The 18,121-nt window shown below is 42.6% G+C and overlaps 2 protein-coding genes across 8 annotated transcripts in view; both read left to right on the top strand.

Annotated features, from left to right (window-relative positions):
* Positions 1 to 4,040, top strand: part of LOC118398081 (metaxin-1-like) — a 33,279-nt gene extending 29,239 nt beyond the window's left edge. For all 7 annotated transcript variants that reach the window (XM_052470284.1, XM_035793083.2, XM_035793084.2 and 4 more), the window contains 4 exons: positions 1,748 to 1,930; positions 2,655 to 2,731; positions 2,838 to 2,995; positions 3,361 to 4,040. In XM_052470284.1, the coding sequence (XP_052326244.1) occupies positions 1,748 to 1,930; positions 2,655 to 2,731; positions 2,838 to 2,995; positions 3,361 to 3,590 (648 nt within the window). In that variant the 3' untranslated portion in view covers positions 3,591 to 4,040. The remainder of the gene's footprint in view (positions 1 to 1,747; positions 1,931 to 2,654; positions 2,732 to 2,837; positions 2,996 to 3,360) is intronic.
* A 1,835-nt stretch (positions 4,041 to 5,875) lies between these two features.
* Positions 5,876 to 18,121, top strand: part of LOC118398080 (thrombospondin-3b) — a 33,090-nt gene continuing 20,844 nt past the window's right edge. Inside the window, exons 1-4 of the mRNA XM_035793082.2 lie at positions 5,876 to 6,246; positions 9,445 to 9,651; positions 10,678 to 10,931; positions 15,067 to 15,169. Of these exons, the coding sequence (XP_035648975.1) occupies positions 6,162 to 6,246; positions 9,445 to 9,651; positions 10,678 to 10,931; positions 15,067 to 15,169 (649 nt within the window). The 5' untranslated portion in view covers positions 5,876 to 6,161. The remainder of the gene's footprint in view (positions 6,247 to 9,444; positions 9,652 to 10,677; positions 10,932 to 15,066; positions 15,170 to 18,121) is intronic.

Below are 18,121 nucleotides of genomic sequence, written 5' to 3'. Positions count from 1 at the left end.
ACTTGAAATCGGCCCTAATTAATCGGCAATTCCGATTAATCGGCCGACCTCTAGTTTCAACCAAGGATAGACAAGTTTTACTCGCTCATTCTGTGAGTTTGTGTGGCCTACCACTTCGTGGCTGAGCTGTTGATGCTCCTAGATGTTTCCACTTCACAATAACAGCACTTATAGTTGACCGGGGAGCTCTAGCAGAGAAGAAATTTGACCAACTGACTTGTTGGAAAGGTGGCATCTTATGACATCTTTAGATCTTTAGTAAGGCCATTCTACTGCCTATGTTTGTCTATGGAGATTGCATGGCGGCGTGCTCAGTTTTATAGACCGGTCAGCAACAGGTGTGGCTGAAATAACCAAATCCATTACTTTAAAGGGTATGTATGTCCACATACTTTTGTATATATAGTGTGTCTCCTTTTACATTAATATTCACACTCCTGAGTCAATACATGTTACACCTTTGGCAGTGATACAACTTTTGGCAGTGATTAAAGCTGTAAGTCTCTAAGAGCTTTGCACACCTGAGTTGTACAACATTTGCCCATTTTTATTATATTCTAAATTGTTTAAGTTCTATCAAATTGGTTGTTGATCATTGCTAGACAACCATTTTCAAGTCTTGCAATAGATTCAAGCAGATTTAAGTCAAAACTGTAACTCGACCACTTGGGAACATTCACTGTCTTCTTGGTAAGCAACTCCAGTGTAGTTTTGGCCTTGTGTTTTAGGTTATTGTACTGCTGAAAGGGAATTCATCTCCGAGTGTCTGGTGGAAAGCAGACTTAACCAGGTTTTACACAAAGATTTTGCCTGTGCTTAGCTCCATTCCATTTCTTTTTTTTATCCTGAAAAACTCCCCGGTCCTTAACGATTACAAGCATAACCATAACATGATCCAGCCTCCACTATGCTTGAAAATATGGAAAGTGGTCATCAGCAATGTGTTTTATTGGATTTGCCCCAAACATAACACCTTGTGCTTTGCCAATTTTTTTTGCAGTATTACTTTAGTCCCTTTATGAAAATAGGATGCATGTTTTGAGATATTTGTTTTCTGTACAGGCTTCCTCCTTTTCACTCAATCAATTAGGTTAGTATTGTGGAGTAACTACAATGTCACAGCCATTAAACTGTGGTAGGAAGGACGCCTGTATCTTTGTAGAGACTGGGTGTATTGATACACCATCCAAACTGTAATAAATAACTTCACCATGCTCAAAGGGATATTCAATGTTTGCTTTTTTTATTTGTACCCATCTACCAATTGGTGCCCTTCTTTGTGAGGCATTGGGAAAACCTTCCTGGTCTTTGTGGTTGAATCTGTGTTTGAAATTCACTGCTCAACTGAGGGATGATAATTATATGTGTGGGTTATAGAGATGAGGTAGTCATTCACAAATCATGTTAAAAACTATTATTGCACATAGTGACTCCATGCAACTTATTATGTGACTTGTTAAGCACTTGTTTACTCCTGAACTTATTTAGGCTTGCCGTAACAAAGGGGTTGAATACTTATTGACTCGAGACGTTTCAGCTTTTCATTGTTAATTCATTTGTTAAAATGTTGTCGTTTTTTAAAACTGATTTCACTTTGACATTATGGGCTATTGTGTGTAGGCCAGTAACAAAACATCTAAATTTTAAATTCAGGCTATAAAAAAAGTCCAGGGGTATGAATACTTTCTGAAGGCACTGTATGTGTCTGTCCCTGCCTTTCTCTGTCTCTCTCCATCTCCCTCCTCAGATCTACACACAGTGGGTGGACTCAAAAAACTATGTGGACGTGACACGGCGCTGGTACGCCGAGAACATCCCCTTCCCACTCAACTTCCTGCTGCCCAACCGCATTCACAACCAGCAACTGGAAAGGCTGAGGCTGGTGAGGGGAGACCCCACACTGGAGCCTGGGGAGCAGCTGGAGAAGGAGGTGAGGAGGAATGGTTGAGGGTGAGAAATACATATTATGGAAGAAGATAAGAGCGTGTGAATTGACACAATGGGATTCTGCAAATGGGCAGGTAGCAGGTGGAGGGATGAGATAGAAGGTGAAGAAGAGGTTGATGCAGAAGAGAGGAACAAAGAGTTTACAAAGAGTTTATTCAGACGGTGAGAATGAAGAGATGGAGGGGAGTGATGAAAGAGGGTCTTGAGAAGGAGGTGAAAAACGAGTATCACCACAGGGCATAAATTAGGGGTTATACAGTCAAGTCTATGGAAGGACTATTATCATTAAAATGGCAGCTAGCTATTACTAGAGAGAGGCCCTTGAATTGGCTCTTTGGTACACTGACATGGAGAGGGTAGTTCATAGTAATCCCAAAAAGCCAAAACAGTCTGTGTTTTCACAACACATGGTAATTGGGTTAGGTGGTTTATCTCCATAGTAAAGGGGGTATTGTTTTTTTATGCTATACTTTATTGACTCTAACTCTGGATGGGCAAATCTGGTCCTTGGCAGAGTTGCCCATCTCTGGTTTAACTGTACACACAACAATGTTCTGGCTTCGTTGAAGGATGGTTCGTAAATAAGCCCCATGGGCACTTGCTCGCTGACTACCTTTTTCATGAATGCAGATACAGCTGATCAGGCTGTGAATGCCTCTGTGTGTCCATGCTGATGGTTGTCTGGGGGCTTTTCATCTTCTCCACAGCTCTACCATGATGCGCTAGAGTGCATGACCCTGCTCTCTCAACGGCTGGGCTCACACAAGTTCTTCTTCGGGGATTCGTAAGTGCCTGCTGTGTGCAAACTGCAAACAAATTGCATGTATAACACGTTTGCCACACTTTCATATGAGTGTGTGTATACTGTCATTTGTGGATTGTCTCCACAGCCCATCCTCTTTGGATGCCTATGTGTTTGGTCACCTAGCCCCCCTGCTGAAGGTGAAGCTGCCCAATGGGAAACTCCAGCAACACCTCAACTCCCTGGACAACCTGCGGCACTACTGCACCAACATCCTCATCCTCTATTTCCCCTCAGAGGGCGGAGGTAAGTTCCCTGGAGTATTATTTTACATCTCCGGTCCTCGAGCAGTACCCCCAACCGTACACACATTTGTTGTAGCACAGGACAAACACACCTGATTTCAAATAGTCACGTGGATGATTGGTTGATTCAGGTGTGCTTGTCCGTGGCTACATCAAAAAAAGTTGTACTGTTTGGGATACTCGAGAACCAGAGTTTAAGAATGCTGATCTTGAGTGCCTAGTCTAGCAGTCTGATACTCAATTCCAAAACACTTAAAACTCTAACTGTATTGAGCATCTATTGCTAAAATGTTAGATCCACTGTGTGCAGAGACTTCATGCTTTCTGCTCTTGGACTCTCATCCTGTTTTTTCTTCTCTGTTTTAGAGCCACCCAATCGCAAGGTGTCAGTCCATTCGGACAGTAGTGACTTTGACAGCGAGCCCCATAAACGACGCAAGCAAATCCTGTCGGTCCTGTTCGCCATGGGCTCGATGCTGGGCTACGCCATTTTGATGGGGATCGTCAGCATCCAGCACATCCGACCGCAGGCAGCGCTAGTGGGACCCCGCCACATCGAAGAAGGAGGCGAGGAAGAGGAAGAGGAAGAGGAATGAGCAGTACTGTCTCGGTGTAGGACCAGGTAGAAGGAGATGTTGTGAGGGGAAAATGGACGTTCTCTGACTTATTCTGTGCATATTGACGGAGAATAGATGGACAGGAATTACGTTCCTCAAACATCTCAATCTCCCACAATGCACGATAATCCTCTGTCAGTTCAGACCACTTCTAGGCATCCACAAACATGCCTAGTTATGCAGTCTCTGTTTTTGGTGCTTGATTTTTGTTTTCTCGACATCCCAGGAAGGCATACCTTTTCTTGTCTCAGAATCTTCAAGAACGCTTTAATTTAATTCAAGAATGGTATGCCTTTTCTTTTTTCAGGTTTCTTTCTTTCAGGTAGAAGTTATGAGGGTTGAGCCACTTTCTGAAATGTTTTGTCAGGTTTCACTTACACAAACAGAATTTTGACTTGATTTCAGGTCATTAAAAGGAAAAATGCTGAACCATCTGTCACAAGGTGTTTGTATGTTTGCCAACATTCCAGTTTCTCCAAGCTTCAAATATGTTACCCTACCCCTAAAATCACAATGGAAAACATAGACAGAATTATACAGTACAGCAGATATATTAACTGGAAGTTGTTATTTAAATTGCTTGATCTTTCCAAGAAGGGGAAGGAGACAGACTTTAGTTTAACACAGAGAAGGTTTCTGTCACAACAGAAGAAAAAAAACATTTATACACTGAACAAAAATATAAATGCAACATGAAACCATTTCTAAGATTTTACTGAGTTACAGTTCATTTAAGGAAATCAGTCAATTTAAATAAATGGATTATCCCCTAATCTATGGATTTCAAATGACTGGGAAGGGGCACAACCATGGGTGGGCCTGGGAGGGCATAGCCCAGCCAATCAGAATGTTGTTCTTCCCCACAAAAGGGCTTCATTACAGACAGCTGATGAAACTGTGGGTTTGCAAAGCCGAAGAATTTCTGCACAAACTGTCAGAAACCATCTCAGGGAAGCTCATCTGCATGCTCATCGTTCTCATAAGGGTCTTGACCTGACTGCAGTCCAGTGTCGAAACCGACTTCAGCAGGCAAATGCTCACCTTTGATGGCCTATGGAGAAGTGGGCTCTTCACAAATGAATCCCGGTTTCAACTGTACTGGGCAGATAGTATGACGTTGTGTGGGCGAGCGGGTTTGCTGATGTCAACGTCATGTACCAGGTACCCCATGGTGGCAGTGGGGTTATGGTATGGGCAGGCTAATCTATGGACAACGAACACAATTGCATTTTCTCAATGGGAATTTGAATGCACAGAAATACAGTGATGAGATCCTTTAGGACCATTTATTTTTAAAGGTATCTGTGACCAACATATCTATAGAAATCTATAGATTTAGGTCCTAGTGAATTCATTTGAATTGACTGATTTCCTCATATGAACCGTAACTCTGTAAAATCTTTGAAATTGTTGCATGTTGTGTTTTATATTTTTGTTAGGTATATATTGTCTCCACAAAGCATTTCTATCTGAATGTTATGTTATGTTACACCCTCCTAAACACGCCCTGGTTCTTACGCTGAGGTTGAACTGAAGCATATAAACAGTGAAATAGATACAGTACACTCAATAATATGCTGAAAAATGGCTCCAACTGACATTGTTTGTGTGTTCTATGAGCTAAACTTCAGGCAACTACTACAAGGAGGGAGATATTATTTTCACCATATGTTTTGTCTCCACATTCATAATTTGACCTGTGTGTTGTCATTGTGTACATTGTAGGCCAAAACATATGGATGAAATCACACTAAGTGTACTTTAGTTTAAACAGTCTCAGTAATCAATCTACAACCACATTATTTCAGAAAATAAAACTATAAATTGAAGGCAAAAGCTCAGAGCCATGATATAATCTCAATCTTTTTGAACCAAAAAACAAGTTTTCATAAATACATAAGATAATTCTCAAAGCTTCTGGCAGGCCATTCCAAATGTTGTCAAGGGTAAAGTTTGGTAGTTTGGACCTGGTCTAGTAGGATTGTCAATTAGATCCTGTGGGATGCTTTTTTATAAAAAATGTGCTTTTGTTAAATGAATATCACGTATTTACCAGCTCTTAAGCAAATCGTACGTACGCATACAAATGAAACGGAATCATTGCACCATAATTAAACATTAATTGTGTGATTGCAATTCATGTACAGTAAGAAGTGATATTTGTTTTCATTTCGTTTGAATACTTTTCAGATTATCAGTATGCAAGTTGGAGACAGGGAGCGCACAGAGGCAATTGCCCTGTTCACTGTCTGTAGTAGCTCGCAGACCAGCTCATGTTTCTCATTTGGCAGATGGGGAAAGTGTTCGGTGCAGCACACCCCAAGCTGCGCGGATCACGAGCGAGACCCGCTGACCTGCCTGGCTGTGCGAGCCTAAACTCCTTGACAACTCCACCCGCGCTGGTCAGCGTGCCGGTCGAGGAGTCAGCGTGCCGGTCGAGGAGTGTTCTTCACACACTCCCACTCACGTTTCGTTACTTCGGTGTAGTCACAGTTGAAAAGTTATACATTCGATTATTTAGGTAACGTTTATAAACCTTGTGCCTTGAGGATGGATATGGTGAGGTTTGTGCTAAATTTGCTGCTTGCGAGCGCGGTGGTTCTCTTGGGCTTGACCAGGGCTTCAGAAATGCAAGGTAATGAAAACTATAACGCATGATTTGACAAAATAGTATTCTGATGTTAGTTTTAATTGTATTGTAAGTGAAGCCACTGCATCGTTCAGTGGCTGTATGCCACAACCTATATGTAAAAAGTTTCATGATTATTATGGTAATTCCTATCAAATTCACTTTCGCGGTGTTGAGGCATTCTGATTAGGCTATGTTCAATTTAACCACTATAGACTCAAGTGTATTAAACATAGACACTTATGTAGAAAACGCGAAATGTGCGCTCTTGTGGAATGCTTGCCATCGCCCACGACCTCTTCAACATTTGAGGTCATGCAAATTGAAGGACTTTTTTGTTGTTGCGTGTTGTGCCGAAAATCTCCCCCCTGCCAGAATCCCCCTTCTAATTTCCTTAAATTTGTGGCTGCGTATTACATCATCTCTATCATTACATTGCGATGCCATCAGAATAATAAATAGCATATTAAGCTTACATTTGCTTTATAAAGAGCTCCTAAACTTGAAACGGTAAACATCTCTAGCCTACTCGTTTCCTTCTTAATTCTGCATACAATGGCTGCCGTCTCTATACAATAGAGATGACCAGATGTCCTGCTAAATGCAGTTTAAGATAGAAATAAGATTCAACCAGTGAAACAAGGAACACTCACTGATGGGTCCGCCTCCCACTAGAAGGTGTTTGCTGAACCATATGGTGGAATGGGGCCAAACAGATGATGGGCATCAATAGGTTTTCACAGGGACATGCCCACGACGATGGTGCACCGGTCTAATGGTTACTGGCCCATACAACAGTCCAACAGAAGGATCACCTCACAAATTCTTAACCCCTGGGGTCATTGCTGCCCTGCCTTTTCATTCACTAGGGCTGCTTTAAGTGGGACTGAACATTCAGAATGGTGCAGGTAGAAATGGTATAGACTGGACTCACTCGTCACCTATACAATTGGGAATCTGTTCTATACGGTGCATTTCTATCTGCAGTGGTAAGTGTTCTGGTCTACTGAACAAGCCCATCCCAAGTTTACAAGTGATTTAATAGTGTTCTGAAAGTTGGGGAAAGAGTAAAGAAGAGGGTGTCCGGAAGGAGACCTTTCGGATTCGATCAAACAGTGGAGGCTGATTTTTTTTTTTTTTAAGAGAATAATTTTTGTTAGGGTTGATATCAAATGCAGAGAGCCTTGTTTTGCAAGCCAGTGAATATCTGAAGTGAGAGAGAATGGGAGAAGACTGAAGAGAGAATGAGTGTGAGATGATAAGGACTTGGAGGAAGATCATCAAAGAAAATAAAAAGGAGACCAAGTAGAACTAACCAACAAGCAACGCAGCAGTTGAGATGGGGAGGAGACCAAGGTAGAGAGTGAGAACAATTGATTGAAAGCAAAGGTGACCAACAAGAGGAGTTAGCATTGTGTGACAATGGAATAAGACGCCATGGAATGCCTGGGGTGCTGATGTGACCAACTGGGTTCGAACCAATGATTTATATATACACTATATGACTGTTTTCAAGCCTCCAACATGGCACTCCCCCACCACTGTAAAAAACAAAACATTTTGGAAGCTATACAAATGCATTTATTCATGTCTACGTTTATTTTTGCTAGATTTATTATATTACATACATCTTAATGCATACTTTTAAATAATATGTGAGCTAAACATAAAATAAATCCTTAAAGTACAATTTTTTGCTATTCGTTATGTTACTGCCCCCACTACCACAAAACAATACTGAAATACATGTAATTTTGTTCTTGAAACATTTAAATGAAATACTGTAGAATTCCATTCATTCCTATCGAGGACTGCTTCTTCTGAGGAGTGCCAATATTGCCAACCGGTTGCTTCAAATCCTCTCATTGGCCAATACATAGCATCAGCAATCCTGGGTTTATATACATTATTGGTTTGAACCCGGGTCTCCTGCACACCACAATACTGTATTAACCCGCTAAGCTAAAGCCTAAGGTTAATTACTAACTGGTGATTTGGTAAACCATGAAGAGATGAGTACTGTAACTGCCTAACACATGAAGGTTTTAGCTGAGTTAGCTAATCTTCTGGCGTGTAAAAGAACTGGGTCCGAACGGAGTTGGTCACACATTAGGTCCAGGTCTATATTCAACATAATTCAGACTGAACAAATCCTGGGCTTGTATTATAAGGGGGATATACAGAGACGGACGTCTGCAAGGGGAGAATTGGTGGTTAGAGGCACCCCTGATGTCTTTGTCTTTAGTCAGATTGCTGAATGGGCAGCCACTAGGGAGACACGAGAACGATTAGAGAGAGGCTGGTATGTCTAATCCGATATGTCTGTCATCTTTCTCTCTCACTCACTCACCTGGACGAGAGCTCAAGCAAAATGCTCATAGGATAAATGGACTCTTATCTAGGCCTTGAACATACTTGTTACAACAGTTGAGAATGTTACACGTGACATTTCTTTTGTCTGCATTCTGTTGCTGCACACATTTGCAACTCATGATGGTTACAAGCATTTTAAGACTTTTCCTGTCATCTGCACCCCATGTTTTTCTCCCTGCAGTATTTCCAACCTCTCAAAGGGTTTCCAATATCTTCATAGACAAATATAAGAAACCGTTTTTTTTTTTTTTTAAGCGAAGGAGCATAATGTATGTTGTAGCCCCACGCCAGTCGCCATTGCCAACCATGGCCAATAACTTACCATTATAACACCACCGAAATTCACCATAAATGGAGAGACGTCTCATAAGGAAAAGATTCCAGCAGCACCCAGTTTAATGACAGACATAAATTCTGCCACCAACAGTGACAGCAAAGGCTGGTCTTTTCAGTGACAGTGTTTATTTTGTGTCAGGGGCGACGGAACAGAAAGAAGACAAGGCGTTAAGTTTGTGTCTGGCTTATAAACTCTCAAAAAACCCTCCAAAGTGGCAGTAAACGCAAAAAGGATGAATCCCCCATTTTGTCTATTCATTCATATTTTCTCTTTCACTCTTACTCCATCCGATATCTCCTTTTTTGTGTCCTCTGTTTGGCCTTCTTTCTCTTGTGTATTCCTATTTTCTCTCTATTGCAATATCCCTCTTTCTCTACCTTCACTATCCATCCCTCCTCCTCTTCACACCCGACACATGTGCACACTTTAAGGAGGCATTTCCAAAGTATTCCAACTGGACCCATGTAATTCACCACCACCCCTCCATCTTTCAGTGATTGACATGCTGGAGCTGCACGATGCCAGGCAGAGTGCGTCCGCGGTGGGGAAGATGTCGGGGGCTCTGGGCTTCGTGTCGGACCTTTACCTGGTGTCAACTCTTCGTCTGCCGCCCAAACTGGGAGGAGTGTTGTTGGGAGTCTACAACAAAGGCGACAACAGGAAGTACCTGGAGGTGGCCCTCATGGGCAAGGTCAACAAAGGTAGGGTGTACTGTCAGTAGAGGGGATAGGGAGGGAAGTGTGGTTGGTAGATATTTTGGTGTAGCCTAAATTGATTCTCTTCATGGCCTATAACTAAGACACAATCATCCAATCCCAATAGTGGGATACCCCAATCGACCCCTAGCCCCTACACCCATACATCTAAGATAGTTGCAAAACAATTAACAATATGTACGTTGTTTTTTCATATGGAGCTCTCGTTCTACAAACTCTTCTACAGTATGTAGGCTAGCTTCAATGATGCTCAGGGTTGCCTGATCTCTATGTTCTGGGTACATACAGTACATTTTAAGAGAAGGGATTAAGAGATGCTAGAACGAGGAGCGGAACCGGAACGAGAATCTCCACCTTCTCTCTTTGCTAAATTACAGGCAAGTTAATATCGGTTACCTAGAAGTAAAATTCTCCCCTGAAAGTGTGTAATTTCCTTTTACTTTCTGGGGGAATACCGTTAACAATTGTGATTAGTCTTCTCCCTCGCAAATGGTAACTCTTGGCTAAACACCTCCCTTCCGCTAATTTCACTTGTGTTTATCTTGGGCAAAAACGTTTTTTATTGTATTTGTATGAATTTTTATCATACAGCCGATTCTGACTTTGTGGCTGTGGAATCTAGTGGAAAGTACACAGGCTTGAAAATCACCCCACCAGTTTAAGCACCGACTTCATCCAATCCTGATTTCGTTCAAATAATCAACGTCTAAAACTCCAAACCAGGAACTACTAGATTATTGCCGTTTCATCTTTTCACGAGAATCTGTCCAAGAGAGATTGCGGGTTATGGACTGAATGTCCCCTTCCCTTCTGTAATTTTAAAAATGCTAACACCTATGTGAAATTGTGATTTGTCCAAATAACCAGTGATGAAAAATCCAAACACAGGAACTACTGCTGCTCGTTATCCAACGCATCCCATTCCTTCCAGACAGATTCTACGGTACCAGTTATGTTTACGTAGATCTGTCTACAAGAGATGACCTGATCTTAGAATCCTCTGTTTCTCAGTTCTGGTGCGCTACGTACGCGAGGATGGTAAAATACACACTGTGAACCTCCAGAACCCTGGCCTCTCCGATGGACGCACCCAGTCACTCATCCTCCGTGTGGGTGGGCTCCAACGAAACCACCTCCACATGGAACTCTATGTCAACTGCCGATTGGCTGACTCAGCACAGGTCCTGCCATCCATGGTCCAGCTCCCAGCCGAGGCAGAGTCTGTGGAGATACGCAACGGGCAGAAGGCCTATGCCAGGCTACAGGTGATGAAACACAACTTCAATAAGTTCCGAACAGACCTAGACTGAAGTTAAAGGTAGACTTAGCAATAAGATATCATCATACACAGTGGGGCATCCTGCTTACAGAAATCAACAACAACATTTAAATCTGCCCTATGGCTTCCACAATTGACTCTCCCCAATGTGGGCACGTGTGCCTCAAGCGAGTGCAACAATTGGGAAGAGCTCATATTTTTTGTATAGCAGAAGGTGGCAGGGCAGCAAAATGATGATGTCATATTGCTTAGTCTACCTCTATTTATTAGGAGCACATTTTAGAGCATGCTCTCAGACTCAAAGTCTCTAATCATACTTCCTAACTCAACCATTTGTACTACACTACTTGTATGTAGTTGGCAGGAGTCTGGCAGATTAGCTTTTATAAGACCAAAGCAATTAAGCCATACAGTACATGAAACACAAAGCCAGCCTGACCACAATGGATTCCTCATTTTAATAGTGTTGCTCATTTATGGTTGATTTACATGCCTAATCTTCTATCCACAACTGCCATCTATGCCACTTAAGCAAATTACCTAGATTTTGCATGGCTAATAAGATGTCGTAGATATTAGTTATGAAATAAAATGTTATTTTATTAGTCACATGTGACCAAAACAATGGTGCAGTGAAACCTTACAGTGAAATTCTTACTTACGAGCCAACAATGCAGTTAAAAAAAATATGGATAAGAATAAGAGATAAAAGTAACAAGTAATTAAAGAGCAACAGTAAAATAACAGTAGCGAGATTATTTACAGGGGTGTTACCGATACAGAGTCAATGTGCGAGGGCACAGGTTAGTTGATGTAGTATGTACATGTAGGTAGGCACTCCGGTACTGCTTGCCGTGCGGTAGCAGAGAGAACAGTCTATGACTAGGGTGGCTGGAGTCTTTTAATTTTTCTTAGGGCCTTCCTCTGACACTGCCTGGTATAGAGGACCTGGATGGCAGGAAGCTTGACCACAGTGATGTACTGGGCCGTTCGCACTACCCTCTGAAGTGCCTTGCGGTCGGAGCCCGAGCAGTTGCCATACCAGGCAGTGATGCAACCAGTCAGGATGCTCTCGATGGTGCAGCTGTAGAACCTTTTGAGGATCTGAGGACACATGCCAAATATTTTCAGTCTCCTGAGGGGGAATAGGTTTTGTGCCCTTTCACTACTGTCTTGGTGTGCTTGGACCATGTTAGTTTGTTGGAGATGTGGACACCAATGAACTTGAAGCTCTCAACCTGCTCCACTGCAGCCCCGTCGATGAAAATGGGGGCGTGCTCGGTCCTCCTTTTCCTGTAGACCACAATATAATCATCTCGTTTGTCTTGATCACGTTGAGAGGGGTTGTTGTCCTGGCACCACATGCCAGGTCTCTGACCTCCTCCCTATAGGCTGTCTCGTCATTGTCCGTGATCAGACCTACCACTGTTGTGTCATCTGCAAATTGAATGATGGTGTTGGAGTCGTGAATGGCCGTGCAGTCATGAGTGAACAGAGAGTAGAGGAGGGGACTGAGCACGCACCCCTGTGGGGCCCCCATGTTGAGGATCAACGTGGCGGATGTGTTGTTACCTACACTTACCACCTGGGGGCGGCCTGTCAGGAAGTCCAGGATCCAGTTGCAGAGGGAGGTGTTTAGTCCTAGGGTCCTTAGCTTATTGATGAGCTTTGAGGGCACTATAGTGTTGAACGCTGAGCAGTAGTCAATGAATAGCATTCTCACATAGGTGTTCCTTTTGTTCAGTTGAAAAAGAGCAGTGTGGAGTGCAATAGTGATTGCATAATCTGTGGATCCGTTGGGGCGGTATGCAAATTGGTGTGGGTATAGGGTTTCTGGGATGATGGTGTTGTAGTGAGCCATGACCAGCCTTTCAAAGCACTTCATGGCTACAGACGTGAGTGCTACGGGTCGGTAGTCATTTAGGCAGGTTACCTTTGTGTTCTTGGGCACAGGGACTATGGTGGTCTGCTTAAAGCATGTTGGTATTACAGACTCAGACAAGGAGAGGTTGAAAATGTCAGCGAAGATACTTGCCAGTTGGTCAGTGCATGCTCGTAGTACCCATCCTGGTAATCCGTCTGGCCCTGCGGCCTTGTGAATGTTGACCTGTTTAAAGGTCTTATTCACATCGGCTGCGGAGAGTGTGATCACACAGTCTTCCAGAACAGCTGGTGCTCTCATGCATGTTTCAGTATTATTTGCCTCGAAGCGAGCATAGAAGTAGTTTAGCTCATCTGGTAGGCTCGTTACACTGGGCAGCATCTCGGCTGTGCTTCCTTTTGTAGTCTGTAATGGTTTGCAAGCCATGCCACATATGACGGACGTCAGAGCCGGTGTAGTATGACTCGATCTTAGACCTGTATTGACTCTTTGCCTGTTTGATGGTTCATCGGAGGGCATAGCGGGATATCTTGTAAGGTTCAGGGTTAGAGTCCAGCTCCTTGAAAGCAGCAGCTCTAGGCTTTAGCTCAGTGCAGATGCTGCCTGTAATCCATGGCTTCTGGTTGGGGTATGCACATATGTAAATTGAGTGAACTGTCAAATGTCTACTATTTTATCAGTAACTTTTCATCAAAAAAATGGAATAACATGAAATCCTAACATGGAATCCTATCTATCAGCTACATTTTTATGGGACAAAACTGAGGCTTATATGGAGAACTCTGTAGTTATCTGTAACTCTGTGGTGCTGTTTGCATGTGTGACTATCTGACTGATAGATGCCACACTCCCTGTCAGGATGGATGAAAGAGAGAACGGGAAGGAGGGGGGGGGAATTGTAGAAGGAAATATCTAAAATGAGAGGGCACACTGCAGCTATTGTTCCTAGTTTGTATCTCTTATCTTGAATGGACCGCTCAGGTGATATGCATGCAGATGTACACGGGTACTGACCAGGGTCATGTTCACGAGGCATAAAACCGAAGGAAACGGTCAGAAGGGGAGTGAAACTGGGAGGTACTATCAGAATTTGTCCAATAAGAAACACATGTTTTGCTTTCCGTTGCACAACATTTTGATTATTTTTCTGCTACGGTGTGCCCCAATGAACACAACCCAGAGCATGTGCCTCAATATGTCTAAGTAAGACTGGGGGTCAATGTTCCCTCTAATTGTTTTCACACTGAGCAAATTTCAGGTCTACTGAGCGCAAACTTGTATGTTGTGAATATTCTGTGCAACTTCCTGTGTGTTTACTGTGAACACTGAGATTGTACCCACTTTAAGTTACAGTTTTAACAGTGATCATAATGTAGGCCTACCAGAGTGGCCTGCCATGAAAAACAATATTATTTACATGGAAATAGCAGTTCTAGCATTCAGCCTACAGTAGCAGCCAATGTTTGGTATTCAATGTAGAATTACATTCCATGAGACTTTTTTTTAAAACCATGCAGGGCTTAACATTAACCTGTTTATCCACTTGTCCTTCAGACAAGGAATTTCCAGAAAATATTGTTGTGTTGTGTTTGATGCAAGACACCACTTTACAAAATAAAATGCATTATTATTCCCATACCATTATTATTGTTACAAAGAATCAGACACAAATGTATGGTATCCTCTGCCTATTGGCTACTTATTAGCTTATTCAAGCCTGTCTCAAAATATAACACTGCCCCTTTAAGACATAAAAAAGCTCTTTACCTGACTCTTTTCAAAGATGCTGACCAGAAATTAGCCATAACTCAATGACTAGCAAAGAAGATGAGTAAATGTGCACACACTTTGATCTCAAAACAAGTGAATCTACTCGCAACCGCTCATGCTTGTCACGTTGCATTGAAAGTGGCAAATATTACATTGATTTTATGAAAAGTTTTGAGTGGAGGGAAACGTTGATTGTGTTAACTAACGGGGATTTTTTTTGTTGTACTTCTATGCACGAGCTGGTATTTCTTTAGCGCAGCAGTCCTGGGGGAGCTGCAGTCCTAGAGGAGTTGTAGGGAACATTGCATGTTGTCAGTTGCATAACATAGCCCTAGGCCTAGACATTCATTTAAAAGTGACAGTTTACTCCGAATACAAATTAGCATGATTTTCCACCTACCATGCCCCTTTGTGTGTGTGAGAGAGTTAATTAATTTAACTGTACTGTGCTTGTGTGTGTGTGTTTCAGGGCTCAGTGGACTCTTTGAAACTGGCTTTGGGTGGCTCTATAGCCAAAGCAGGAATCCTTACCGACTGTCCGTTTCAGGGAGATACACATTTTCAGAATTCAGGTAAAATCTTTGTATACAACCATAAACACATGCAAACAATCCTCATACTAATTTATTACACTGAGTATACAAAACATTAAGAAAACCTGCTCTTTCTATGACATAGACTGACCAGGTGAATCCAGGTGAATATTATGATCCCTTATTGATGTCACCTGTTTTAAATCTACTTAAATCAGTGTAGATGAAGGGGACGAGACAACTAGGGCTGTTATGGGGACCGTATGACCACCACAATGGCAGTCACGAGTCATGAAGGCAGTCACATTCCACTTGTAATAGGCTTCTCCAAGCTCTGATGCTGCTGATGGTCATTAGTAGCCTACCAAACTTGCTAACTGCCTGTTACGCAGCACTCAATTGTCCCTCTAATCACTCTGACATAAATGCAAATAAACAGTACCAGTCAAAAGTTTGGACACACCTACTCAATCAAGGGTTTTCTTTATTTGACTATTTTTTACATTGTAGAATAATAGCGAAGACATCGAAACTATGAAAGAACACATATGGAATCATGTTGTAACCAAAAAAGTGTTAAACAAATCACGGACGTGAAAATACCGCCCCCTAGCCTTAATAGACATTAGACCAGTGGAAATCTGTCCTTTGGTCCGATGAGTCCAAATCTGAGACTTTTGGTTTCAACCGCTATGTCTTTGTGAGACGCCGAGTAGGTGAACGCATGTGTATTTCCCACCGTGAAGCTTGGAGGAGGAGGTGTGATGGTGTGGGGGTGCTTTGCTGGTGACACTGTCAGTGATTTATTTAGAATTCAAGGCACACTTAACCAGCATGGCTACCACAGCATTCTGCAGCTTTACACTATACCATCTGGTTTGCACTTAGTGGGACTATCGTTTATTTTCAACAGACAATGACGCAACACACCGCCAGGTTGTGTAAGGGCTATTTGACCAAGAAGGAGAGTGATGGAGTGCTGCATCAGATAACCTGGCCTCCACAATCACCTGACCTCAACCCAATGTAGATGGTTTGGGATGAGTTGGACCGCAGAGTGAAGGAAAAGCAGCCAACAAGTGCCCAGCATATGTGGAAAGTCCAGGTGAAGCTGTTTGAGAGAATGCCAACAGTGTGCAAAGCTGTCATCGAGGCAAAGGGTGGCTACTTTGAAGAATCGAAAATAAAAAGTATATTTTGATTGGTTTAACCCTTTTTTGGTTACTACATGACTCCATGTGTTATTTCATAGTTTCAATGTCTTTACTAATATTGTACAATGTAGAAAATAGTAAAAATAAAGAAAAACCATTGAATGAGTAGAGGTGTCCAAACGTTTTCTATAGGCTACCACATTTCCATAGACTCTGCAATTGCGTGAGAAAACAGAGTGATGGCCTCTATTAAAATGAGGATGATTCCATCAGTGTTCCATAGATTAGGTATACTATATTTACAACTTTTCTAATATTAAGAAAATGGATTCTCTTTACAACAGGAGTATAGCCTACCTAGCTGGCATGAAAATGAACTACAGGAAAAGCATCCTCCATTCGCTATTTAAGTGCATAGATGACATGTATTGTTTTTGCCTTGCCCCTGTTGCGAGACAGGTGCATGATAATGGTCCATTCTAAATCAAAACAAATTATACACATATTATTTAGTATATGTAAATACAAGACTAAATCAAGAATAGTCTGATGGGTGACAATATTACTTGTGAATTATATACTCAGCAAAAAAAGAGACGTCACATTTTCAGGACCCTCTTTCAAAGATAATTTGTAAAAATCCAAATAACTTCACAGATCTTCATTGTAAAGGGTTTAAACACTGTTTCCCATGCTTGTTCAATGATCCATAAACAATTAATGAACATGCACCTGTGGAACGGTCGGTAAGACACTAACAGCTTACAGACGGTAGGCAAATAAGGTCACAGTTATGAAAACCTAGGACACTAAAGGAGGCAATTTTACTGACTCTGAAAAACACCAAAAGAAAGATGCCCAGGGTCCCTGCTCATCTGCGTGAACGTGTCTTAGGCATGCTGCAAGGAGACATGAGAACTGCAGATGTGGCCAGGGCAATAAATTGCAATGTCGGTACTGTGAGACACCTAAGACCTAGTGGTCCTTCTGTAGCTCAGTTGGTAGAGCATGGCGCTTGTAACGCCAGGGTAGTGGGTTCGATTCCCGGGACCACCCATACGTAGAATGTATGCACACATGACTGTAAGTCGCTTTGGATAAAAGCGTCTGCTAAATGGCATATATTATATATTATATTATATATTAAGACAGCGCTACAGGGAGACAGGACAGACAGCTGATTGTCCTCGCAGTGGCAGACCACGTGTAACAACATCTGCACAGGATCGGAACATCCGAACATCACACCTGCGGGACAGGTACAGGATGGCAACAACAGCTGCCCGAGTTACACCAGGAATGCACAATCCCTCCATCAGTGCTCAGACTGTCTGCAATAGGCTGAGAGAGACTGGACTGAGGGCTTGTAGGCCTGTTGTAAGGCAGGTCCTCACCAGACATCACCGGCAACAACGTCGCCTATGGGTACAAACCCACCGTCGCTGGACCGGACAGGACTGGCAAAAAGTGTTCTTCACAGTTTTGTCTCACCTGGGGTGATGGTCAGATTTGCGTTTATCATTGAAGGAATGAGCGGTACACCGAGGCCTGTACTCTGGAGCGGGATCGATTTGGAGGTGGAGGGTCCGTCATGGTCGGGGCGGTGTGTCACAGCATCATCGGACTGAGCTTGTTGTCATTGTAGGCAATCTGAACGCTGTGCTTTACAGGGAAGACATCCTCCTCCCCTTCCTCCCCCATGTCATCCTGACATGACCCTCCAGCATGACAATGCCACAAACCATGCTGCTCGTTCTGTGTGTGACTTCCAGCAAGACAATAATGTCAGTGTTCTGCCATGGCCAGCGAAGAGCCCGGATCTCAATCCCATTGAACA

Source organism: Oncorhynchus keta, chromosome 19 (assembly GCF_023373465.1).
Source record: "Oncorhynchus keta strain PuntledgeMale-10-30-2019 chromosome 19, Oket_V2, whole genome shotgun sequence".
Taxonomy (NCBI): domain Eukaryota; kingdom Metazoa; phylum Chordata; class Actinopteri; order Salmoniformes; family Salmonidae; genus Oncorhynchus; species Oncorhynchus keta.
Note: the sequence above shows the minus strand (reverse complement) of the source record. Positions and strands in the feature narration are given on the sequence as shown.